Source organism: Panulirus ornatus, chromosome 59, assembly GCF_036320965.1.
Source record: "Panulirus ornatus isolate Po-2019 chromosome 59, ASM3632096v1, whole genome shotgun sequence".
Lineage (NCBI taxonomy): Eukaryota > Metazoa > Arthropoda > Malacostraca > Decapoda > Palinuridae > Panulirus > Panulirus ornatus.
Genome location: NC_092282.1, coordinates 1,876,812 through 1,904,706, shown reverse-complemented (window position 1 = coordinate 1,904,706; position 27,895 = coordinate 1,876,812). Strand labels below are relative to the sequence as shown.

Genomic DNA, 27,895 nt, shown 5'->3' with positions numbered 1-27,895 from the left:
TTGTATACAGTTGATATATGTAACATATACATATATCATTTATTTATCATACTTGATTGTCATTTCCCGGTTTAGTGAGGAAGCATCAAGAAACAGATGAAGAAAGATCCATTTACTCATATACACACATATATACATACATGCCCATACATATACATACATATACATGTCAACATAAACATATATACATACATATATATTTCTGCTTTTCATTATACTTGTACAAAAATTTTGAAGGATAATTAAATTACAACAAAATCTAGTTAAGTTTAATGCCTCCAAGACCCAGGTTCTACCCCTCTCTATCGTAAACTCCTCATAACTCTCATCTCTCCTTTGACATTTCTGTAATACCACCTCTTGACTCGCTGAACATACTTGGTATTACTGTAACGTCCACACTTTTTTGGAAACCCCACATTATGGAAATAGCTAAGTCTACTTCTTAAGAAACTGGAAGTCCTGTTTAGATGTCGAAACATCTTTTCTTCTGAGCAGTTGCTCTCCTTATACAAAGGATTGATTCGTCCTTTTGTGGAGTAATGACCTCATATCTGGGATGGTTCTTGCTCTATATCCTTACTTGACAGAGTTGAAAGCAGTCCAACTTATAAACGCTCCCATGCTGATTTCCAAACTTGACCCTCTTGTCCTACGCCACAATGTTGGTTCACTCTCACTTTTCTTAAGGTATTACTATGGTTTTTGCTCGTGAGAGGTGGCTGCTGGCATACCTCCACCACTAGCTAGACCAAGCAATGCTTGGCAAGCTGCTGCATCACATGATTACTGTGTGGCCATTAACAACTCAAGGGAGAGCCATTTTGATAGCTGTTTCTTTTCCTACACCTTGAAACTTTGGATCTCTCCGCCTTCTTCTCATGTCTTTCCTAATAACTATGACCTAGCACATTTTAAAAGAAGTTTTTCACTTCCTTCAGAATTCATAAGTACTTTCCCTTGTCCCTTCTTTTTCCCTTTCATAATCCTCTCTATATTTCATTTACGGCTTGGCCTTGATGTGGACTCTTGTTTGTGACTGGAGCCTTCAATGTATAAAAAACAAAATATTTCTAGAGCAATGTAACACAATGCCTCTATAACTATTTTGTTTTATTAAAATAGGTATTAATTGCAGGTACTGGTACCTACTTCAGGGTCAGGCCTTTTGGGTAAACAAAACTGTCATCAGTTCAGATGATGACAAATCTACCTGTGAAAGGCAAGGCAAAAACCTGCAACATAAAAAAGTAAACACAAAGGATTGTGTTCATAAACATTTAGTTAGGCATAAATACAAGAACCAATCTTTATGTGGCTATTAGTACTGTAGATCTAATACTATCTATCTATTTATCTTTAATCAAGGTAGTGGCCATGACAAAAGTCTCCACTCATCCATCCATACATACCTTTCTCACACAAAGCATTCAACACATTACATGCATCAAAAGCAGGCTCACAAACATTACCTTTCCTATTATTACCTTTGTCCTCAAGAGCTCTTTCCTGTATCCCAGAGTGATGCTGATAATCTCATCTGCTGGCAACAGACGAAAAAACAACTTGGGATGCTGTAGTCTAATTCTGGCAAAAGGAAAAGCATATGGTATGGTCCTGTACTGGCAGATGATAACACAACCCACAATTATGTGGTTCAGGATTGGTAGAGGATCACTCAACCCACAGTGATTTGGTCCAGGGTTGGTAGAGCCCAGAACATCCAAAGATAATGATATCTGGTAATGGTAACATCACTGAAGCCACATGCATTTTCTGGAGATACTATCGCCACAAGCGCTCCTTAGGTAAGCTGTTTGGAATAAAATTACATCAGTTAGTCACTGCTGTGTGTTCAGGTGTTTCTCTTGATTATGAGGCTACACCACACCTGATAGTCATGACAACAAACTTGTGAGTTTTGACACCACAGTTATAAGTCATGACACCACTTTTGAGTCATAACACCACACCTGATAGTTATGACACTAAATCTGTGTTATGATTTCACATGTGTCAGGACATAACACGAGTCATAACGCCAATCTTGAGTCACATAATATCATATACTAGTAAGACAAAAGATAAAGGACTCAAGAGGATAAGAGAGAGAGAGAGAGAGAGAGAGAGAGAGAGAGAGAGAGAGAGAGAGAGAGAGAGAGAGAGAGAGAGAGAGAGAGCACCTAGTTCCAAGATACAACAGAGGTGGTCTGGTCTTAAGAAGAAAGAGAAGCAGTCCCCTTTAGAGCAGTAAAAGAAAAGGATAGCAAAACAATGACTCTCTCACCATTCTCCACTCCTTCCGGCACTTACTGGATGGAAAACAGGTAGAAAAAAAATACCTTGCAGGATAAATATGCCTGAAGGAAATTCTTACTGGAAAGTGATAAGGTACGAAGGGTGTTGCTCTGAACATTTTCCGGGAGCTTATTCCATATATCAATAAAGGCTACAATTATATCTCTAATAATCAACTCCAGAAGTTTACATATGATTGACAAGAGATGAATAGGGCAGTAATTCCCAGGCAATCTGTGGCTTCCTTTTTGTACATGGGAGTGATATCTGCCAGTCTCCAATGCTGTGGGAGTATTCCATCCTGGAGAGATTTGCTGAAAATACAGGTTAACAGTCCGGCAATTTCGTGTTTGGTTTTATTTCATTTATGTTAGCTGAGATGGCACAGGCAACTGAGGACCTGATCAAGGCCATCCCATTAACACTCTCTCTCTCTACTTACTTAAGTATACATATGTATATTCCAAGAGGTCACAGAGGTGCACGTGATCTAGTATATGCATATAACCACGAGGAAAATGAAACATGATAGGTTCCTAAATGCACTTTCGTAAGTGCACTTTCGTGTAATGATCACATCATCAGGGGAGATACAAGAATGAGACAGAAGACCTACAACAGTTAGTTGATATACAAGGAAGAAACATAGCTAAGACACTCCTGCCCCCTTTAGTTGCCTTCTGCAATACACAGGGAATACAGAGGTAAAATTCTCTCTTTCCCTACTTGGGGATATGAAACATCCGGGGTAAACCATAGAAAGGTCTGTGGGATCTGGGTGTGGACAGGGAGCTATGGTTTCAGTGCAATACATATGACAGCTAAAGAAAGAGTGGAAGCAGATGTGGCCTTTCTTCACCTGTTTTCTGGCGCTACCTCACTGACGCAGGGGGTGGCAATGCTGTTTCCTGTTGTGCTGGGTGGTGCATACAGACAATCCCAAACTATCAATGGGGTTACGTCCCGATAAACCAATCATAAGTTGAAAATTTTGCAAGTCAAAAATAATTTAATACATGTAATACAGTTGTTTACACTTATGATCGTGTGGCTGACTGGAAGCTGTGGCTTGCTGGCGCTGTGCAGCATCATGAGAGAGTATTGTTCTGCAAATTGCTAGCCTGGGAAAAGATCAAATTTCAAAATTCAAATTTCTACTGAGTGTGTATCTATCACACCATAGTAAAGTTGTAAAGTCATAAGATGAACCTTCATAAGTCAGGAATCATCTGTATATCCTAGCCTGAGCCAGGTACCCATTTTATCAACCAATCCCTTAGGATGGATGAATGGCTGGGTTGACTGTGGGCCAACTGCTGCAACTAGAATTCGAACCTATGCGCTTGACCCTGGGCAGCCTACGAATATGTCACAGTCAGGAAAGCTAATGGCTATACTACAGAAGTCCATAATTGTGGACAGAAATGATCAGGACCTGGTCTTCTATTGATCTTTAACTTATCTGAGTTAGTACTTCTCAAACTGTGACAGTAAATTCTTGTATCGTGTGAATGCTATTCATTACTGTCTCAAAATTTGTGTCATTGCTTTCCAGCATAAACATAGAACTACAAAACTTGATCAGGTTGTTGCTATGCCTTTATCCTCCACAATGGGTTTCCCATACTCACTCACTAATGATCCTATTCCACTCCTTACATGTTTGTTATTATTGATTTTTTTTTTTTATTGCTTTGTCGCTGTCTCCCGCGTTTGCGAGGTAGCGCAAGGAAACAGACGAAAGAAATGGCCCAACCCACCACCATACACATGTATATACATACGTCCACACACGCAAATATACATACCTACACAGCTTTCCATGGTTTACCCCAGACGCTTCACATGCCCTGATTCAATCCACTGACAGCACGTCAACCCCGGTATACCACATCGATCCAATTCACTCTATTCCTTGCCCTCCTTTCACCCTCCTGCATGTTCAGGCCCCGATCACTCAAAATCTTTTTCACTCCATCTTTCCACCTCCAATTTGGTCTCCCACTTCTCCTCGTTCCCTCCACCTCCGACACATATATCCTCTTGGTCAATCTTTCCTCACTCATTCTCTCCATGTGCCCAAACCATTTCAAAACACCCTCTTCTGCTCTCTCAACCACGCTCTTTTTATTTCCACACATCTCTCTTACCCTTACGTTACTTACTCGATCAAACCACCTCACACCACACATTGTCCTCAAACATCTCATTTCCAGCACATCCATCCTCCTGCGCACAACTCTATCCATAGCCCACGCCTCGCAACCATACAACATTGTTGGAACCACTATTCCTTCAAACATACCCATTTTTGCTTTCCGAGATAATGTTCTCGACTTCCACACATTCTTCAAGGCTCCCAGGATTTTCGCCCCCTCCCCCACCCTATGATCCACTTCCGCTTCCATGGTTCCATCCACTGCCAGATCCACTCCCAGATATCTAAAACACTTTACTTCCTCCAGTTTTTCTCCATTCAAACTTACTTTATAGATATTGATATATCTATAAAATCATTTAGGATCTCTATTACTATCTCTCTTAGCGTGTTTCATGGGACCTTTCACGTGCCTTCTGATTGTGTTTTACCACATTGCAATATTTGGGTCAGTGTCTGATTTCTTAAACTTATAGAGCTTATTGTTGTGCTGTATAGCTCTTGCAATATCTTGGGAGTAGAATTCAGGCTTGTTGTTGGTTTTATTGTTTCTGTTGTGCATGAGAATGAATCGGAGAGAGAGAGAGAGAGAGAGAGAGAGAGAGAGAATGTCTACATGGAAAAGCAAGGCAACAAAAGACCCATTAATTCATGATCAGGTTACCTGCTGATGAATAATAATAGTATCTTAAATTCATGATTTACAGAGATGGAGACAGTATGGTATAACAGAAGACTCTCTGCACTCACGGCTACAGATAGAAACAGGAAAGTAAAAAGTCTCCTTACCATCCATCAATGTGAATGGAGACAGGAGAGTAAAGCACAAAATTCCTCCCTACTTACCATTTCCTCTGAACAAAAGATATGGCTTCTTTCTTAAAAAAAATATATTTTCACGGTGTACAGTACTGAAAATTTTCCAAATATACTAAAATCATGAAAGGTATTACCAGGGATAGATAATGAAAAATTATATTTACATGATACTGAAAGTAATGATTGGTAAGGAACAGGGATAGGGTGTGGCAAGAAATTGGTTAGGAAGAGGAGGAAGGTGTAATGAGGGTTCGGTGGGGAACAGTTAGTAAGATGTGGCAAGGGATTGGTAAGGGATAAGAGAGGGGTATTAAGGGAGGGTTGGGAAGGGCAGAAAACATAGATAGCAGGAAAACAGGGACTCACCTCCATAAGCCACAGTTCAGTTTATTTTCTGCTAGTGTGTCCAGCTGTCCCTCAGTGGCAGTGGTAACATTAGTGTCTGGCACGCCTAACCCACCACGCACTGCCACCTGCTTCTTATGGAGGCTGATGATCACCTCCTTCCAACCACTGTAGTTGACTGTGGCATCAGGGAACCTGATGCTTGAATAACTGGAGAACATGGTATAGGCATGTTGATAACATGACAGTAAAAGTTTTTCCAAGTAGAATAAATATTGAGGAGAAACTCAACAATATATGCAAAACTCTCCAAATTATTGTAGAGGAGGAGGAAGAAGGAAGAATGCTATTTCTACGGTACAACCATTTTGAGCTTTGATCAAGGCCCAAAGATCTCAGTATAACAAAAAATGAATAAAGATGGCTTTATTCAACATCTGTTTTCACATAATGAAAGGATGAAATCTGGAGTGGTGATAAGCTTACACTTGGGAGCCATAAGAATTTGCAGCCAGGAGTACTTGGAAGAATACATAAAGTATATTACACAAGCTTTATTTTAAAGTAATCCTTTGTCTGAAGATTAGCCTTAAAGCTGAAAAACAAGGTGAGATGAATAATAAATGAGAATTGAAAAACAGAGTAGGGTGTTATAAGGTTTCAAGGTGTAAACCTAATGGGCAGGGTAACAATAAAAAAGTTTTAGTGAACGTTCCATACGGTGGCTGTCAACATGCCTTAACGTTGTGGAGAAATTGGATGAGTGTTGACTATAAGAATCAGAGAAAATTCAGTACTCTTAAGGTGTATGCAATAATTACCCTTCATGCCCATGATGCACCTACCACTATGAAGACACCAAGCACTTACTACAAAATTACTGTGCACTCTGTGCATAGACACACATGTAAAATCACTACAATTTATGAACCACGGTTCTAACCAGTGAGCGTTACCAGCTTCCTGAGTGCTATAGGAGCCTCCTAAAGATGGAAAGGGCTCAATGGGCAGAGAATAAGTATGTAATATAATCTAACACAGACAGGTAAGAAGAGTTAAGCCAAGGTATAAACATACAAGGTTAAGGTATGAATTTCTCTGTGTGATGTTTTACACTCATGGGGAGATGATGCCTGAAAGATGTAAAATCCACTCTTCATATGTATATTGTTAGTCACATATACACAAAAATGTAACATGACTGGCAGTGAGAGTAATACACTCACCCACCAGGGGGTTGCAGTGCCTTAGCCACACGGCAGACTCGGTCCACATTGGCATCTCCTACCTTCGTCAGGTAGAGCCGCACATATTGGATGTCAGGCAGAGGCACCAGCTCCTCTGGGGACACTCTTGGCCCTACATGGACACCTGTAATGATAAACCATACTATCAACATCCCCTGTGCCTACTGAACAACCTACCATGACTATCATTACTTGGTGTGATTACCCCCACTGCCTATCTATCTACCTATATCTCTGACACTTGTTCCAAATGGGACTCCCTCAAAGGGGTGGTCATGGTAATTGAGTTTATATAACCAGTGAACTCCAGTGCCACTTCTTAGCCTTTAGTGCCTCACCCTTAACAGGCCACTGGCAGAGGACAACTCCTGTGCAGTGTTTGCTGAGGCTCCTACCAAATGTCACTACTGACTACTGTCTAATGCTCCTTCCAACTAATTCTACCTAATATTTCTACCCCACCATCCATCTTAGGTCCGAATCATTATCCATGACTTTCTCCACTACCCAGCACTAAGGACACCAGAATCAACATACTGTCTAACTCAGTCACATACTACATCGATGTCTGAGAGGCCCAAGAAGACTTTACATCCAGGGACAGCTGTCATGTGTCCAATGACATCATTACAATGGAGTCTCTAATCATTCATTCTTGGTATCAACAGAACCTTGTTTTGTAGTAGGTGCACTCTCTCATCTATGAATTCTATTAACAAAGTAATGACCATGCACACAAATTTTAGATAAGCACTATATTTTTTGAAGTGATATAACTGAAATGACATCAGATTACTAACTGCAGTCTTTGCAGCCTTATGTGGTTTTCATTCCCAATGCTAGAAGCTTACGATTAGTTGGTTCTTAGTCATACAGAAATCCCAGGGTATGATGAGAGAGAGATAGAAAATCATGAAAAATAAGACTGATTTCAGGATGTCCAAATAAAATCAGTCAATTCCGGTGAAACATCAAGAGTAAATCAAACATTACTGGAAAATTACTGAGATTATCAATTCAACTCAAGGTTAGCTAGGTGTATCATCCTGTGAACCAGCTTACTTCCCTAGAGCTAAGCTACCCTTAAGCATAAGAAAAGGGAACTGAATTCACCAGAAAGAAAGAATTAGTCACCACTGCAAAAGAAGAGATAGCCCTGTACTACAACATTATCTGAAGGAGTGTTTAAAATCACAAGAACACACAACTTTAAAACCTGAATGCTACATTATCCTGGCTAATTAAAAGTTTTCAGACAGATCTTTCAAATATCTTAACAAAGCATATAAACCTTTGTCCTGCTACTTATTCTCACAATCATGTAATACAACTGCTTTAAACAGAAACAATTCGACACTTAAGTGGTCATACAAGTCAAGGACCTTTCTTCCTTTAGTCCTTTTTATGTATGTGCTAATTGGTAACTGTAATCACCTATCACTGATTCATCTTTATAACTCTATAGCCCCAGAACTCTTTCTTAGTGATCTAGGGGCTCCTGCAACTTAAAGACTGTGCTACACTTAGTACCAAGGGCAGGAGAATCCTCAGAAGCACAAAGTTCTTTGATGAGTGTACCCTGTTTTATCAACTGATGAAAAGAGCCTCACCTGGTGTAACCTAAAACAGACAGAATCCAGTAACACCATCAAGAATTTGACATCATCTGGATCCTATCTACTCAAGAAAGATTTTGCTCACCAAGCCAACCTACCAAAAAGCCACCACTTTGGATATCACACACTGTGCATCCCACAAAGGGCTTTTCTCAAAGCTGCAATACTACTGACTCGGTGTAGTGGATTCCCCTTTTATAGTCAATGCAGCTCAGCAGCCATTGTCATCAGTAACCAATCACTCTGGTGATAATATTCATACCTTATGCATTAAGTTAGCACCATGAAGAGCTGATTGCCTAGTTGAAGATTCATCAATGGCCATCCCTTAATTAAGCTACAGTAATATGAAAATCAGGGTCAAGAATCAGCAAGGTCTACCCTTTCCTCATGCTGTTCACCCCTCCTTAACATCTACTTCCCACTTTATGATTGGACAGAAGGAAAAAGTTATAAACACTTTCCTGTGTTCCTTACATGATACAAAATCGAATCTAACATCACTAGTTCAAAATTCTTACGAAAACTAGTGGTTCCTAATAGTTGCTCTGCCAATAATGAGTTAGCTGGCAACCATTCCTTGCAAAGTTAATACAACATAAGTCACATTATAACAATCACTATGAACCTTCAAGACAAGTCTCAGTGAGACACATACTAAGGATCCTTCATGGAAAGATACAATGGGGTAGTTTCCAAAGGTCCTCAAGACAAGTCACAAAAACACATTTACTGAGGACATCCAAGAAGTACAATCTCTTGGAACCTCCAAGAAAAGTCACAATGGTACACTCACCAATGACCTCCATGGCAGGATACAGTAGGACATTCGCCAAGGAACTTTAAGGTAGAATATAATGGGACACTCAAAAAGGACCTTCAGGACAGGATATAAAGGAATTTTCACTTCAAGTTCTCTTAAACAGGATATAGTAGGATGCTCACCAAGGACCTCCAAGTTTGGCAGCTGCGGGGGTATTTCCTGTAATTTTGGCAGGAGGTGTATGGCACTGTTGTTGCTAACAACAGATAGGTGGACCTCCCTGAGTGTGCTAGGTAGAAGTGTCAATACATCCTCAGTAAGATGGCCTCTAAACTCCACCAGGTTCCTCCTGCATAACAATTTAAGATAGTAACAATAACTGACACTGCATGGTGGTGATAAGCTAGCAGCTATAGTACTGTTTAGCACCATCTACTGAAGTGTATTTCTATAGAAAATAAGTCATTACTGTTTATTGTGGAATTAGTTAGGCATGACTATTTGGTCATTACTGTAGTTAGATAAAAGGCTCAAAAAATATCTTTCAGATTTTCAGAGAAACCTATAAATTTCTGATCATAGACTTCACAGAGCAGCAAATTCATCTACAAAAAAAGAAGCATACAAAACATTCCAGTACAGTACAACATATATATGATTGGTTCTCAGTGAATGTCGGTTTGCGGCAGGGATGCGTGATGTCTCCATGGTTGTTTAATTTGTTTATGGATGGGGTTGTTACGGAGGTGAATGCAAGTTTTGGAGAGAGGGGCAAGTATGCAGTCTGTTGTGGATGAGAGAGCTTGGGAAGTGAGTCAGTTATTGTTCGCTGATGATACAGCACAGGTGGCTCATTCGGGTGAGAAACTGCAGAAACTGTTGACTGAGTTTGGTAAATTGTGTGAAAGAAGAAAGCTGAGAGTAAATGTGAATAAGAGCAAGGTTATTAGGTACAGTAGGGTTGAGGGACAAGTCAATTGGGAGGTAAGTTTGAAAAACTGGAGGAAGTGAAGTGTTTTAGATATCTGGGAGTGGATTTAGCAGCGGATGGAACCATGGAAGTGGAAGTGAGTCATAAGGTGGGGGAGGGGGCGAAAGTTCTGGGAGCGTTGAAAAATGTGTGGAAGTCGAGAACGTTATTTCGGAAAGCAAAAATGGGTATGTCTGAAGAAATAGTGGTTCCGACAATGTTATCTGGTTGCAAGGCATGGGCTATAGATAGAGTTGTGTGGAGGAGGGTGGTTGTGTTGGAAATGAGATGTTTGAGGACAATATGTGGTGTGAGGTGTTTTGATTGAGTAAGTAATGAAAGGGTAAGAGAGATGTGTGGTAATAAAAAGAGTGTGGTTGAGAGGGCAGAAGAGGGTGCTTTGAAATGGTTTGGTCACATGGAGAGAATGAGTGAGGAAAGATTGACAAAGAGGATATATGTGTCAGAGGTGGAGGGAACGAGGAGAAATGGGAGACCAAATTGGAGGTGGAAAGATGGAGTGAAAAAGATTTTGAGTGATCGGGGCCTGACATGCAGGAGGGTGAAAGGCGTGCAAGGAATAGAGTGAATTGGAACGATGTGGTATATATATATATATATGTCCATGTGTGTGTATATATATGTATATGTTGAGATGTATAGATATGTATATGTGCATGTGTGGACACATGTATATACATGTGTATGTGGGTGGGTTGGGCCATTCTTTCGTCTGTTTCCTTGCGCTACCTCACTAACGCGGGAGACAGCGACAAAGTATAAAATAACATAAAATATATATACACTGTTTTTCCTGAAGCTAAGACAGCCCTTATGCTTCTAAACTTTTTATGTATCACTAAAAATAGCATTTACTCAGATTAATTGCCTTATTTGTAAACTGTAAATATCCATCATTCCAGTTCATATATCATAAGTATAAGATGAAGAACACCTGTTAGTACTGATGATGAGAATTTCCCAATAGGCAGGGCTGCAAGCAGCAACTTGAGCATGGGGTCCTATCTTTTTTCTTTTTTCCATCAATGTTTGAAATGCTGAATAGATGGGTGACATCCTGAGCATATAGGAAAAATGTGGCTTATGTCTGTCTGGAGAGTATAGTTTCAGAAGGGTGTCTGCTTAGAGAAAGAAGTTTGAGATTGGTTGGAGTGGGGGCAGGTCTTTAGTTTTTGTTGAGTTATTTTAAAATTCGAGCATTGTGTGTGTGTCACCATGATGCTTGCTGGAGGTGGGGTAGACTTTGTGATGCATATAGGGCCATACAAAGGATGAGCATTACAGGTAACAGCAATATACAGTTCATATACAACTTACCATTTACCATCATGAAGAAGACTAAGCAGAATGATGTCTGACCTCTTGTCCTCGTTTGGGTGCCGGTAATGATGATTCAGACAAATAGTAACCTCACAATCTATACTAGAGATGGTCTTCAGTAATACTGGGAGGTGAGGCAGGTCATCAGGGTCTTTCTTGATGTCAAGGTTTACTTTCATTGGACTGGCAAAACTTAGCCATGAGCTATACTCTTTCACATCACTGTCTGTAATGTTAACTTCTGACAATGCTTGCATCGTTGAAGCCTTCTCATAGTATGAAAAAGGGACATATTCCTCAGTCTTCACTCTATTTTCACTGAGGAGACATTCGAACTTCATGCCCAAATTAGGAGTCAAGTCACACTCAGAAGTATCAATCCTGTTAAACCTGTAGGTAACATAGTTTTGACATTTGCACTGGCCAGTGAAGGAGTTATGCTTACTTGGCATCTAGAGACAGGATTATGATTTAATACATACAAAGACATATACATATATACATGTACATATTCATACTTGCTTGCCTTCATCCATTCCTGGCACTACCCTGCCCCATAGGAAACAGCATTCGTTACCCCCACCCCTTCAATGAGGTAGTGCCAGGAAAAACAGACAAAAAATGCCACATTTGTTCAACTGTTTCTAGCTGTCATGTGTAATGCACCGAAACCATATCTCCCTATCCACATCCAGGCCCCACAGACCTTTTCATGGTTTACCCCAGACACTTCACACGCCCTGGTTCAGTCCACTGACAGCACTTGACCCCAGTATACCACATCGTTCTAATTCACTCTGTTCCTTGCACACCTCTCACCCTCCTGTTTGTTCAGGCCCCGATTGCTCAACATCTTTTTCACTCCATCCTTCCACCTCCAATTTGGTCTCCTGCTTCTCCTTGTTCCCTCCACCTCTGACACATATATCCTCTTTGTCAATCTTTCCTCACTCATTCTCTCCATATGTCAAAACCATTTCAATACATTCTCTTCTGCTCTCTTAACCATACTCTTTTTATTTCCACACATCTCTCTTACACTTTCATTACTTAATCAAACCACCTCCCACCAAATATTGTCCTAAAACATTTCATTTCCAATACATCCACCCTCCTCTGTACAATCCTATCTATAGCCCATGCCTCACAACCATATAACATTGCTAGAACTACTATTCCCTCAAACGTACCCATTTCTGCTCTCCGAGATAACATTTTCTCCGTCCACACATTCTTCATCGCTCCCAGAACATTCGCCCCCTCCCCCACCCTGTGACTCACTTCCGCTTCCATGGTTCCATCCATTGCCAAGTCCACTCCCAGATATCTAAAACACTTCACTTCCTCCAATTTTTCTCCATTCAACTTAAATTCAACTTGTCCCTCAACCCTACTGAGCTTAATAACCCTGCTCTTATTTACATTTACTTTCAACTTTCTCCTTTCACACACTTTTCCAAGCTCAGTCACCAATTTCTGCAGTTTTCACTCGAACCAGCTGCTAGAGCTGTATCATTGGCGAACAACAACTGACTCACATCCCAGGACCTCTCTTTGCCAAAAGCCTGCATACTCACCCCTCTCTCCAAAACTCTTGCATTTACCTCCTAAACCACCCCATCCATAAACAAATTAAACAACCATGCAGAAATCGCACACACCTGGGGATAAGGGAGAAAGAATACTTCCCACATATTCCCTGCATGTCATAGAAGGTGACCAAAAGGGGAGGGAGCAGGGGGCTGGAAATCCTCCCCTTCCGTTTTTTAATTTTCCAAAAGAGGGAACGGAGAGGGGGACAAGTAAGGATATTTCCTCTAAGGCTCAGTCCTCTGAGCTTAATGCTACCTTGTTAAAGTGGGAAATGTCACAAATACATGAAGGAAAGGAAAAAGATATCTACACCCTCTTCTCCCCCACACCCAATTGCTGCCCCTTGCATCAGCAAGGCAATGCAAGGAAACAGATGGAGAAAGGTCACATCTGCTCACACTCATTCCCTAGCTGTCATGTGTAATGCACTGAAACCACAGCTCCCTATCCACATCCAGGCCCCACAGACCTTTCCATGGTTTACCCTGGATGTATCACATGCCTGGGTTCAGTACACTGAAGGCACATTGACCCTAATACACAACATCGTTCCAATTCACTCTATTCCATATATGCCTTCCACCCTCCTGCATGTTCAAGCCCTAATCACTCAAAATCTTTGACACTCCATCCTTCCAGCTCCAATTTGGTCTCCCACTTCTTGTTCCCTCCACTTTTAACACATTTATCCTCTATGTCAACCTTTTTTTCATTTATTCTTTACATATGTCCAGACCATTTCTGCACACCCTCTTCAACTGTACTCTTATTATCACCATGCATTGCTGAAAATATAAATATCATTGCACACAAATGTGGAAGTATGTACTTTACAAAATCCTTTTTTCACTCATATTCACCATTGCCCACATTAGCGAGGTAGTGTTAAGAACACATTAATACTGGCATGTAAAACAAAAGAGCAAATCACTAACCCCTTTGGAGGCTGCAGTGCCTTGACCAATTGGCAAGCTTGGCTTATGTTGAATTCTTCTACCTGTGTTAGGTAAAGCTGGACATACTGGACCTCAGGCAGTGGATTTGGCACTGTTTGGCACACTTCCACTGGTACATGAACACCTGTGATGGAATCCACACTGTGCTACTATCATCACCCTGTTGCAGCAATTCCTGTCATCTATAAGTACAACCAGTGCTCATAACTATCACCATTACCCATGGCTAAAACAATCAACTCTTAAAAGTATCCTGCTATGTAGCCTATGTTACAACTATGTAATTTGCTACTTGTGGTACACTGCTCTTTTTGGCATTATTACTGTCATTTGAAATAATAAATACTTTTGGTGGTACCAGAGATGAGGTCGTCTCAGTATAGTAAATCATCCGTATGCTTACCCTCTTGTGTACTTTGTACCTGATTGACTGTTTGACAATGCTGCTTCATGATTAGTATCATATTCCATTCCTGTGATTGCTGTAACAGTTAATAAAATTCAACCTTGCTATTCATTACTTATATACACTGTTCTCTGTTACCTTGCTATTTTGCACTGATTTATTACGTAAAGATAATGTTAAGATTGGTAGAGATCAAAATGGTTCTAAGTATCATATGTGTTTAGGGTGGTCCAAAGGAAGTTGGCTTACACCAAAACTCTCCAAGGCAGGACATAATGGTGCTCTGTCTGAATATCTTCATATCAGGAGATAACAGCAGACTCACTGGGAACATTCAAGGCTGGATACAGAAGGATACTCAATAAGACACTCCACTGCAGAAGGGACTCATCAATGATTTGAGAGAAAGGACCCAACAGGACAATTAAGACCCCCAAGACAGAATAAAGGTGAAACACTAATTTCCTTTCTAAAGCAAAAGTCCAAGTAGGTCACTTAATGAGGACTTCCAATCAAGATACAATGGGACACTCACGGAGAAGGTTCAGCTGTGGAACGTTTAGTAATGAAGCTTGCAGGTCTGGTAGAAGTTCCTGAGCATGGCTGTCACTCACTATGATCAAGTGGAGCTCTTTCAGTGTGTTAGGTAGTGCTTTCACCTTATTTAGACAACCCCTAAATTCCTCTACTTTACACCTGTAACAGAAGCAAGTTAAAGTGATGGATGACTCCTCCCCATCTAACCTACAATATACACCTCTCAACAGTGAATTACACCATGTGATGATGACAAGTGTATGTGGCAGTAACCACACATTAATAATTCAATGGCTTTACTAAACACATGATATAATAAAAGCAATGCAATTAATGAAACAAAATGATGAATTATAATAAACATATTGTTTTCATACTTGTTCGTGTTTCCCATGTTAGCCAGGTAGCACCAGGAAACAGAAAAAGAAAGGCACATCTGCTTACATTCACACACACACACACACACACACACACACACATATATCATATATTATATATTATACTTTGACGTTGTCTACCGCGTTAGCAAGGTAGAGCAAGGAAACAGATGAAAGAATGGCCAAACCCACCCACATACACATGTATATACATAAATGCCCACACATGCACATATACATACCTATACATTTCGACGTATACATACATACACATACACAGACATACATATATACACATGTACATATTCATACTTGCTGCCTTCATCCATTTCCGTCGCCACCACACATGAAATAGCACCCACCCCCACCCCAAGGTAGCGCTAGGAAAAGAAAAAAGGCCACATTCGTTCACACTCAGTCTCTAGCTGTCATGTGTAATGCACCAAAACCACAGCTCCCTTTCCACATCCAGGCCCTACAAAACTTTCCATGGTTTAACCCAGATGCTTCACATGCCCTGGTTCAATCCACTGACAGAACGTTGACCCCAGTATACCACATCATTCCAATTCACTCCATTCCTTGCATGCCTTTCACCCTCCTGTATGTTCAGGCCCCGATCTCTCAAAATCTTTTTCACTCCATCCTTCCACCTCCAATTTGGTTCTTGTTTCCTCTACCTCTGACACATATATCCTCTTTGTCAATCTTTCCTCACTAATTCTCTCCATGTGACCAAACCATTTCAACACACCCTCTTCTGCTCTCTCAACCACACTCTTTTTATTACCGCAAATCTCTCTTACCCTTTCATTACTTACTTGATCAAACCACCTTATGCCACATACTGTCCTCAAACATCTCATTTCCAACACATCCACCCTCCTTTGCACAACCCTATCTATAGCCCATGCCTCGCAACCTTATAACATTGTTGGAACCACTATTCCTTCATACATATCCATTTTTGCTCTCCCAGATAACATTCTTACCTTCCACACATTCTTCAACACTCCCAGAACCTTCGCCCCCTCCCCCACCCTATGACTCACTTCCGCTTCCATGGTTCCATCCATTGCTAAATCCACTCCCAGATATCTAAAACACTTCACTTCCTCCAGTTTTTCTCCATTCAAACTTACCTCCCAATTAACTTTTCCCTCAACCCTAATGAACCTATTAACCTTGCCCTTATTCGCATGTACTCTCAGCTTCCTTCTTTCACACACTTTACCAAACTCAGTCACCAACTTCTGCAGTTTCTCACCCAAATCAGCCACCAGCGCTGTATCATCAGCGAACAACAACTGACTCACTCATTCTCCCCATAAGTTCAAACCATTTCAGCACACCCTCATCAGCTCTCTCAACCACACTCTTTATTACCACACCTTTCTCTTACCTTTTCATTACTTACTCAATGAAACAATCTCTTAAACAATCTCACACCACATGTCCTCAAATATTTCACTTCCAAAACATCCACCCTCCTATGCACAGCCTCATCTATAGCCCATGCCTTGCATCCATGTAATAATGTTGGGACTACTATACCTTCAAAAATATCCAATTTTGCCCTCCCAGATAATGATCTTTCTTTCCACACATTCTTTTGCACTTCTAAAATCTTTGCCCCCCCTCACCCACCCCATGACTCACTTCCACTGTTCCATTTACTGCCATGTCCACTTCACTTCCTCCAATTTTTCTCCATTCAAACTCTCATCTCAACTAACCTGTCCCTCAACTCTGCTAAACCTAAGCTTGCTTTTAATTTTTATTTACCCTCAACTTCCTCTTTTCACACGCTCTTCCAAGCTCAGTTACCAACTTCTACAGTTCCTCACTCCAATCTGCCACTAATGCTGTATCATCAGCAAACAATGACTGACTCACTTCCTCAGCCTTCTCATCCCCTACATACTGCATATTTATTACCCTAGAATTACTACATACATCCTTAGCACCTTTTCCTTTAAATAAAGAAACAATAATACCTCTGTATACAACCTGAACACACAGAAGCTTGAAGCAGACTGAGACCAAAACAAAGTGAATATACCCCACACCACCAAAAAGAAGTCCAATATGAAATGCACATGGTGTGACATTTGAGGTTTTTCAATTTTTTCTAATCTTTTATATTATTATCAATAATGTATTATTATTTGCTCGGTCTGTTAAATCCATAACCCGTTATATCAGGGTCCATTAAACGGAGGGGTTACTGTATATCTGTGGATCATCTTGTGATGAAAAAAGGTGATTGCAAGGAATTAACCCCTCTCAGCACAAATATCCACAAGATAGCTTCCATTCTCATCTACTCCAGGCACTCCTCATTTACCAAATATCTCACCAATTCTATCACATCCCACTTTTGCATTCATATCACCCAATATGACCACTTGATAAAACACATTAACATGAAGCCACTTGTTGAGGACTTTATCTCTATCAGGAATAAAAAAAATTTCTAATGAGGACCAATGTGATACTTAACTGTAACTGGAATTATGTATCTGAGTCTGAAAGACATGACTATAGATACATATGACACAACTGACCTCAGTGAACATGCAATTCATATACAAGTAACTACAAACTCAGGGAATTACATTACTTAGAATTCAAAAATGATAATCCATACCTGCTGAGGACAAGTTGAAGTGCATTGTCAAAGGAGATGTTACAGGATCTTGGATATCTGAAGTCATGTTCAATGTATATATTCACTTTGCAGTCCAGTTGAGCTAGTGCCTTTATCATGTCTTCCATACAAGGAATGTTTTCTGGATTTTCAGTAATAACAACTCTAACGCTTTCTGGCTGAGCATAGAGCAATAAGCTGGCATAAGCAGCCACACTGGAATCTTTCACATCTATTTCTCCTTTAACCACATGTGGAACCTGTTGTGCGATGTACTTAGTGACAGCAGGGTCACATTTAACTTCAGTCAAGAGGTCAAGCCACTGTTTTCTGTCCACCATTCCAGAGCTCTTGAGGAGAGTTACCAGCTCCATGGCTGTGCTCTGTTGCACTGTTCTTCCATTCAGGTGTAAAAGACCAGCTAAATGGATTAAAACATTCTGATATTTCCCATATGTCAGAGGTGTACTCTCCTTGTGGAGCTCTCTCAGGATGCTGAATATAGTCACTTTAGGTTCTAAAGTGTTCCGGATAGAATTAAAGAGGTCTGGCCATACAGAGGAGTGAACTTGATGATGTTCTAAGATGCCTTGAAAATCTTTTATGATGTTAGTCATATCTAAGTTCTGACACTCATACTTTTTCATAAGTGTGTGCAGCACAAACAACGCACTGTAAAAGTCCTGTAGTCCTTTATGAGGAAAGCTAAGGTACGACTGAATCCCTAGCGTTGTCAGGGTATTCTTCTGGACAAGAAAGGCACTGGTAACCTCCTCTGGTGGAAGGCTAATGGAGGAACACACATCTTTCAGTTTAAGTGCCAGCTCCTCTGTTAATATTATAACATCATCCCTAAGACTTATCAAAGCATTTTGGCACATACTTGAAAAGAACACATCAGTTCTTCTCTTCATCTCTTCAATGCTTAGGTACTGAGAACACTCATTACATTTTAATCTCTCTAGCAGCTTTTCTCTGATCAGCTGTAATATTTCCATGTACATTTCTGTTGCTGTTGATACATTGTTTATTTTGTTTGGTGCAAGAGCCCACAGCACTGTGAGCAATACCAAGTTCAGTGGAAGTCGAAAGTGTTCTTGGAAGTGCCCTGGGCACTTTTCCAGATAGTTTATAAGTTCTTTTGTATTTTGTTGACTTTTACCCCTTTTTATCATTTCATCATGGTAGTTTGCAGCAAACTCTGTACGTCTATTGTCTGGAATACCGAGAACTTTCATGTGTACAGGTGTGAGGTCGTCTGGAATCATCTTGTAGAAATCTGATACCATCTCGGGTCTTGCAGTGCAAACTATGGTAGCACAACAGGTACGCTTTATATTAAGTATTTCCTTGAATAACTTGGTCGATGAGGCATTGAGTTCATCCAAACCATCCACAACCATTAAAAGTCTAAACTCGAGAACGCACTTCAAGATATCGTCTTCATTCCGAAACTTTTTTGCTGTTTCTGGCATCAAAGACTTCAGGAGCTCTGGTAAAGAGCTAATACTGGGATTTCTGCATTCACTGTACAAGAATACATCATAGTCTGTCAGACCTTTAATGGTCTTTTTCCCTATAATCCAGTATTGCATCATAAGCTTTGTAAGTGTTGTCTTGCCAGCCCCAGCAGGCCCTTCAATAAGCACTATCTCCATCTCACTGCTAATGTTTCTTTCTGCTGTATTATGAACATGCTCAAAAATGTTCTCATGTTCAATTTGCTTGTTAACCTGGTGCAATATCCCATCTTCAATAATTTCCATTCGTGTGAATACAATCCCAACTTCAAGAAACAGATCTGAGCCATCAATGAAGGAAACAGGATTGAGGTAAGACCACTTATCGTAGACCTTTTTCAGTTCTTGTGTGCCACTGTCAGACAACAACTTTTGCAAATGCAGAAAAAGTTGCTGGCTTTGGTATGTGGTAATATCCACTTGCTCTAGTGGATTGTCCCTGATGTTGTTAAGTTCGCTATTCATCAGCTGAATAATCCGATTCACTGTTACCTGATCAATTATAAAAACATCACGGGCAACCTCTAAAGCACTGGTGAGATGTTCTCTAAGTATCTCTGTCTGTTCCATCAGATCACTGTCACTAATGCTCTTTACATCATGCATGACATTGTTACGAAAGTTTTTTATAGCACGAAGGTGCTTTTCAAGATCATCATCCTGAAAAATTAATTTCTTAGTATCAGTCACTTGTGCACGCATTAGAGTGATGAGAAGGTGAATCAGAGTCACATCATAGTCATTAGCAGAATTACTTTTAATAAGTTTCTCACGCTGGCTTGTATTGAAATAATTCTTCAGCATTGTTCTGGAGAAGTGCTTTTCTCTTTCCAGGTAATCTAAGAGTTTCATTTTAGCTGGGATTCTACGAGCAGCCCGTTGATATATCTCTAGCATCACCTGGTGCGATGGACCACGGATCATTTTGCCCAAACGGAAGATACAATGATCTCTCTCATCAAATACTGATGATGCCTGTTGCGGTACCTGAGACTGTGACATGGCTGGCAGTTCTGTGTGATAGATAAGGTGTAACATTAGAGAAACCTGTCTGACAATGAATTCTATGATTGACAGGAAAATGAGAAGTTTCCCAATAGTCAACACAGTTCATTCATGAAAACAAAGTATACTTTCCCATATTCTTCTTGATGTAATTTTTTACAACACAATGGAAAAAATCATCATATGAACATTAGTAATGGATATGAATGCATGTGATCACTCGCTATATCCTCCCTAAGATCATCACATTTACAGCTAATCTGGCAATAATCATTCATGTTTGTCTTGAGTGATCCTCACCTTTATACACATAAATACCCTGTAATGCTGTGGCTAGTATCACAATCCAGCAATCTAATTCTAGGCTGGTCAGCTGGCTGTTTATCTTCCCAACCTGGAAATAGTAAAAAAAAAAAAAAAAAAAGTGGGTGACTGGTGCATGACTGGATGTGTATATTTAAGAGTAAGTATAAAGTTATATGTTATATATTAATACTGAGATGCTGCTACATTGGTGTAAAACTCCCATCACTTATCACGCAATCAGTATTAATCACACAGACACACACACAAACATATCTCTCATGATACACACACTTCTCTGCCATACACATCTCCCTGGCCACACAACAGGCCATATATAGACCTACACACGTTCATAGCCACACACACCTCCTGGATCCCATAAACCTTCCTGGCCACACATACCTCTGACCACATACACACACACACACATCTCTGATAAATAGATCATCTTCATGGAAGGGAACAAAGGATGCATGTCAGAAGGGCCTTCTCCAGATAAGTTGAGGTCACCAATGGAGTGCTCCAGGGTTCTGTTATTGGACAATTACTCTATCTGATCTATGTGAATAATTTATTTGAATGTATGGACTCCTACATGAATATGTTTGCAGAATATGCAAAAGTCATGAAGGAAATGAAAAGTGAGGAGGATTGCAGCAGCTTACATGGGAACCTAAACAGACTCAAAAGTTGGTCTAATATAATGGCTGATGAAATTCAACCCAAGCAAATGTAATGAAGGTGGGACAAAGAGAGAAAAAAATGCCTCAATATAATACCTATCTTGCAAGAAATAAGCTTCTAGATTCTTTTTGTGAGAAGGACTTGGGTGTCAGCATCATCCCTAACGTATCACCAGATACCCAGATTATGAAAATAGTAAAGAAGACAAACTGTCCTCTATCATATATCAGAATAGCTTTCAAGTATAGGCATACAGAAATATTTAGCAAGCTGTTCATATCATACATAAGGCCAAAACTAGAGTACGCTTCTCAAGTTTGGTCACCTTACCTAAAGAAGCACAAGACGCAAATAGAGAAGGTCCAGAGGAGGGCAACAAATATGGCGCCAGAATTAGGAGAGGTAAGTAACAGGGAAGGTTAATGGCTTTCAATTTGCCAACCATGGAAGGGGAAGAGTGATGTAGATGATGCAAAGCTCTTCAAAAGATGTTGGGGTAGAATATCCTGAGGATATGAAATTATGCAAGAAACTTAAAAATAAACGAAAAAAAGTATACTGACAGTACGAGTAGTGGATGAATGGAATAGAATGAATGAGGACATGGTTAATGAAGACAGTTTACAAAAATTCAAGATCTATGATAGTAGAGAATGTTCAAGATATGGCCCACACCAGTGTAAAACTCCCTCCATATACAATGCAAATAGATACACATCTCCTGATCTCACACACTATCCTGGCCACACACACCTCCATGATCACAATTTTTCCTGGCCACAGACTCCTCCCTGATCCATCACACCACCCTGGCCACACACATATACACCTCCCTGGCTACACACATCTCCGTGATCCCACACACAACTCTGTGATCCCAAACACATGTTCATGGCCAAACACATCACCCTTGCTTAACACTGACCTGACCGCACACATCATCCTGGCCATGCACTTCAGAGTACGTACACCTCAGCCACACATTTTCTCACCCATATACATCTTCCAAGCTACATGTACTGTCTTGGACATGCACTCCAGGCCACATACACCTTGATCATAAACTTCCCTGACCCTGTGCTCTAGTTCACACACACCCTCCACGCTACATGTCTCCCTGGGAATGTTCTAGGCCACATACAGACGTAATGCAACATTTCATAATAATTCCTGCAGGTGCACTTTTGCATGGTTTCACTCCAACCTACTGATGGCAATTTCATGTCCCTCAATGCAGTGAATACCCACCACTTATATCTCTCTAACTCTGTTTCATAGCCTAGCCCACTGGCTAGGCTATGGCTAGGCTATGCCAACCCTGTATCATGTACCAATGTCCACTGCAGGTGAGGTCATCCCTTCTAACTGACATGCTCCCAATGACTACTGATGCTGCTCTACTTTCCAGTACTGATACCAAATCATGCATCACTGCCCATCTCTGTATCCAACTTGACGTCTGCTCTATACATCACTCAACTGACTCTGCCACTGCGATTAGTCGACCAGTTGTGTCCAACCAATGCTGGCTTCTGTAACATGCCATTTCTACTTACTAGTAAGTCTGGATTTTCAGTGAAAAGTGTCATCCCACTGGCAAGCGTTCTCTATGTTCATTAGGTTATATTTGTTACTGTTGTGACTCCCCATCGAACAGTAACTCTAAATCCAAGATTCAAGCAGACAATCAGTAAATTCCTTAAACTGCAACTTAACTGCAACTTGCCATATATCATTAATGCCAAGCTCCATTCAACATCTGCTTACAGATTAACAGTACAGCAACTTGGCAGTGACATCATGGAACTTAATATTTTCAATGCTATCACCCATGTTTCACTATCATTCAGTGGTATACTCTTATCTAGTGTTATAAGCATAATAACCAGGCTAATGCCATAGCACTTGGAATAATTATAGTTGATTATCATAAATGATAGTGATCAGTGATATTTCATATTACCAATTACTATGGTAATGAACTAAGATCAGTCCTGAAGAACTCTGTGTGTAACATCCTTCCAGTACACTCTATTACTTAATGCTATACTATCATCCAGTGCAATACTCTTACTCTGCCCTATATTCAGCTACCTTGGGGTATACTTATTATTCAATGCAATACTCTTAACTCAGTGTGACTTATCTAAAACAAACTTATTTCAGACACAGAATACTGGACAATGATAATCTAGGTTTACTTAATAGTTTTAAGTCCTAGCCTCATTGTATTTTATTTCAATGGTTGCATCTCGGTTATGCACGTGAATCTTATTTGCTCAGGGAGATAATTACCTACCCTTGACACAAGTTCTGAGAGTTTATTTTCAATTTCTTCCTTTCATAATGCATATGTGTATCTGTATGTAGATACAGGGGAGCACAACAAAAAATTAGAGATTATTCATGTTCTATCTTGCCCTAACTAATGCTGGATCTCTAAGACGGTAATAATAATAATAATAATAATAATAATAATAATAATAATAATAATAATACAAATAAGATTCTCGAGGGCAAAAAAGTAGTGATTTACGACAGAAATGAAGGTAAGAACCGTCCAAAGGACATCAAAAACCATCGGAAAAAAAATTCATCCAAACCAAATCATACATAAAAAAAAAACTAATCTTACCAAGCTAGATGACCGAGACGGTAATAATAATAATAATAATAATAATAATAACAATAATAATAATAATAATAATAATAAATATATACTTATGATTCTGCATGCCCCTATGCACAACATATTTCAGTCAATGCCTTAAAGGTACCGTCTTGTTATTGCTGTAGAACTATGTTACTGGTATCTACATACATCAACAACACTCAAGAAATATCTGGCAAAGGATAAAGACTAGTAAAAATTTCCTACGTCATACTTAGATATGGTGACTTAAGGAAGCTAGTGCAGAGAGAAATAATAAAAAGACTACTTTCACTGAAGACACCCTTTTCAATGGTTCTACTGTATTTTATTGATTTTTCTTTTGACTTTCTTAACTGTAAACCTTCTTGTACGTCTATACATATGTCAAGGAAGTGATTTTTAAAACTAGCCCATTACACTCACCTGCACACAATTTCATTTGATATTTTTTGAGGAAAAACTGTAGATAACAGAAAGAAATCTCTTATAATTACATAAGGTCCTCACCTTTATGGTTGTTTCCAGCTGTCCTAGCAGTTAGCTCTGTCTTACAAGGTAGAAGCCTTCTTCAGTGCATCTTCTGCTCCGTTTAAGTAATGTATAATTACTTACAAAAGACATTACTTCACTTTTCATGGTCTTGTGCTAAATAATTCCATGCTGACCACACATACAGCATGCATTACCTGAAGGAATAGATTCATACTCTTCTTATTTCCATATATGCAAAGTTCTCATGCCATTTAAATGATTTACAATTACTAGATAAATACGGCGGAAATTTACCTGTGATTTAGTAGATACTACATTTTCTTTGGAGTTTCAAATATGCTACCGTAATGAGCAATGTCCACATTTACTGGACAATACGTTTATGGAACCGATATTCCAACCACATGTAGGTAACCATTAACACGTACTCTGACTACCTCCTGGCCTTGGGTTGGGAGTCCGAACAACCCACCTCTCCTCCAGTTGCTAGCTAACATTTAACGATGCCGTATATGATTAATGTACATAGAAATGATCCTGCTATTAATAACTCAGAAAATGATTATCAAACCTTCCCGAACAAAAATTGAGGGGGGAAAATGCTATTCGGTGACATTTCCTCCAAAACGTTTTGTTATTCTGTGTGAGTTACCGAGACCAGTTTTTCTTAATTTTCTTTATTACATGATGTGATACTGCGAACAAGTTTAACTTATTCTGTATACTTTCAGGCAGCACTGACGTGCAAAACTTGAATTTTTTATCAAAATAAGAATCGTATGGCTACATAAATGGAAATCTGTCCTCTATGAAGCCTTCTTAATTGTTTGTTACTCCACATCCTACACTTCCCACAATAATATCTATATTTACAGATAAAATTGTGAAAAATGTCATTTTGAGGTGAGTACGATAACTACGTTAGTGTGTGTGTGTGTGTGTGTGTGTGTGTAATTACCTATATGTTATCATATAATTTTACTGAATGGGATGAGCCTCATCTTTAAAACACACTCTAATATCATATAATCTCTTAAATTTAGTTCCTATTCCACACTCCTCAATACAGTCATGTAAACGTCCAGTTTGTACTTGAAACTTCCTATAGTTTTTGCACTTACATTTCTTTTAAGCAACTTATTTCACTCATCAAAAAAATTCCAAATTGATATTTTCTCATTCTATATAATTTGTTAAGGCTTAAACCATGAGTGCGAGTTTTCTTTGCAGTAGATACTGAGTATTTCACTGATGTCCACTTCTTCCTCTCATCCACATATGTATACGTCCATCAATTTCCTTCGTGTCTTCGCCCATGACACATTTCTAATGCTCATATTGGTGGTGTGCATGCTCGCTACACAGTCTATATCCATCACATACCACCATTGCCAAAACTGAAATGAAAAATCCATCTTCCATAAGACGTCTATGACTCCTGTAAGTGATTTTCCTCTACTAATGCATAGCCAAATTTCTTTAGGTAAATGGATATATTTGGCTTTAGATGAGATAACTGTATAAGAACATCGTCTCTGGTTACAATAAATTCGTAATGTTTACCTTCATCACTGAGACTAAGATGTTCATATTTATAATTTCTTTTGGACTTTTAGATGATTCTGTCAATATTTCTTGTTAATGTCACCACTCACTATATTTTTATAAACCTTCCACACACCAATACAGTATAATCATTTTTCCAGCTTGCGTTACGAATTCAATCTCAATATTTTCTTCACATACTTAGTGTAATTAATGTATTCTCAATATACTTAATATAATAAGTATACCATTAATTCTTTCGTGAGGTTGTAGTCGAATACTGAAAGCTGGTGAAAGTGATGCAGGAAAATAAAGAACATTTATGGGACCGAGTTCACTTTGGAAGTTCTATTTACATAAATTACGGCAACAACAGGACTACTAAACTACGCATTTTATTAAGTCAAATCTAGTCGCCAATATTTGAGCAAATGTTAAAATGTCCACTACCATCAACTTGAATTATGGAAGCAAAATAAAGTGTAAAAAATGCAGCAAAGTTGACCGGGTTGGGACTTTACCCTGAGTCTCCGCTATATTTAGTGTCATGTTATCATGAAGAAGAATTCATAAGAACCTGCCTCAGTTTGGTACAGGTGCTTTCCGGTGCACAATAATATCATTCTCTTTGTAATGTGGAGGTTTACTATTCTGTTAAGTGGGGAATTTACCAAGATAAGTTATCAGTTGACGGACGCACGTCTCGTTAACTGATTTTGACGAAAGTGTCACCACTCGATGCCTAACATTCTCTTAATACAGAGTGGGTTGTAATATGAAGGCCACATACTCCAACATTAGTAAGTTCTCGTAAACTGGCGAGGGCTCTAAAAATGGGAAAAGGGGATCAAAATACTCTTATCAACAGCTGAGAATGTACAAAAATCCACTTTGTCAAAGTGTTAACTAGAACACCAACAGGATGGGCACCTACGGCGTCACAGGATGAGCGTTATGAGTCACAGTAAATCTGTAGGTGTTACCTACACAAAGCAAATCAAATCTCCAAATAATGTTCATGCAGAGGGTAATAGAAAAATGACGGGTAACATTAAACACTGACCCTGCGCTTTTTCGGATTCGATAGAAGTTTATTCGGTTTGTAAGTGTATATACAGATGGAAAATGTAAAACAAGAGAAAACTTGCCTGCGAGATCTATAAATGCCCAGTTTCCTTTGTTATAGATGTATTCCACAGATTGCTGCTATGCCTCGTAACGTTTCAGTCCGATTTTGCAAATTGTTGGGAGAGTTCAGGTCATTTTACAGATACAGGGAACGAATTGGTGCTAACGAGATGTTCCATGCAGGATCAGATTCTTGCACCTTTAGAGACTTCTTAACTCTTTATTTTCAAACGAAATGATCCACAGGGCAGTAAAGTGGGGTGTGTTTTGATAATAACGTTAACGCATTAATAATAGAACCAGAAGACATCTTAAAATATAAGTATGTTATCTTTATTTACAATTATTCCACGACTAATTTGTTAAACAGACATTGTGTTTTCCAGGTTCTTTACCACGGCTCTTCCAGCCAGCCCAACATGTGTGCTACTTCCAGTAGCCCCCCCCCCCCCCCCCAAAAAAAAAACACACAACACTACCAATAAA

General features: G+C 39.5%; 1 protein-coding gene across 6 annotated transcripts; it reads right to left on the bottom strand.

Annotated features, from left to right (window-relative positions):
- LOC139767216 (uncharacterized) lies at positions 1 to 26,406 on the bottom strand. 6 transcript variants are annotated; one of them, XM_071696342.1, is made up of 10 exons: positions 26,300 to 26,406; positions 24,752 to 24,930; positions 18,077 to 20,609; positions 15,048 to 15,208; positions 14,086 to 14,230; positions 11,555 to 11,947; positions 9,429 to 9,595; positions 6,847 to 6,991; positions 5,642 to 5,830; positions 1 to 1,813 (listed from the first exon to the last, which is right to left on the bottom strand). In XM_071696342.1, exons 3-10 carry the CDS (start codon positions 20,596 to 20,598, stop codon positions 1,786 to 1,788), a joined length of 3,750 nt encoding a protein of 1,249 aa, XP_071552443.1. In that variant the 5' UTR covers positions 20,599 to 20,609; positions 24,752 to 24,930; positions 26,300 to 26,406; the 3' UTR covers positions 1 to 1,785. The 6 variants fall into 6 exon arrangements, with proteins under 6 accessions (XP_071552443.1, XP_071552447.1, XP_071552446.1 ...); XM_071696346.1 differs by lacking the exon at positions 26,300 to 26,406 and adding an exon at positions 25,031 to 25,206 and having other exon boundaries at positions 24,752 to 24,951; XM_071696345.1 differs by lacking the exon at positions 26,300 to 26,406 and adding an exon at positions 25,031 to 25,206.
- Between the last annotated feature and the right edge of the window lie 1,489 nt (positions 26,407 to 27,895).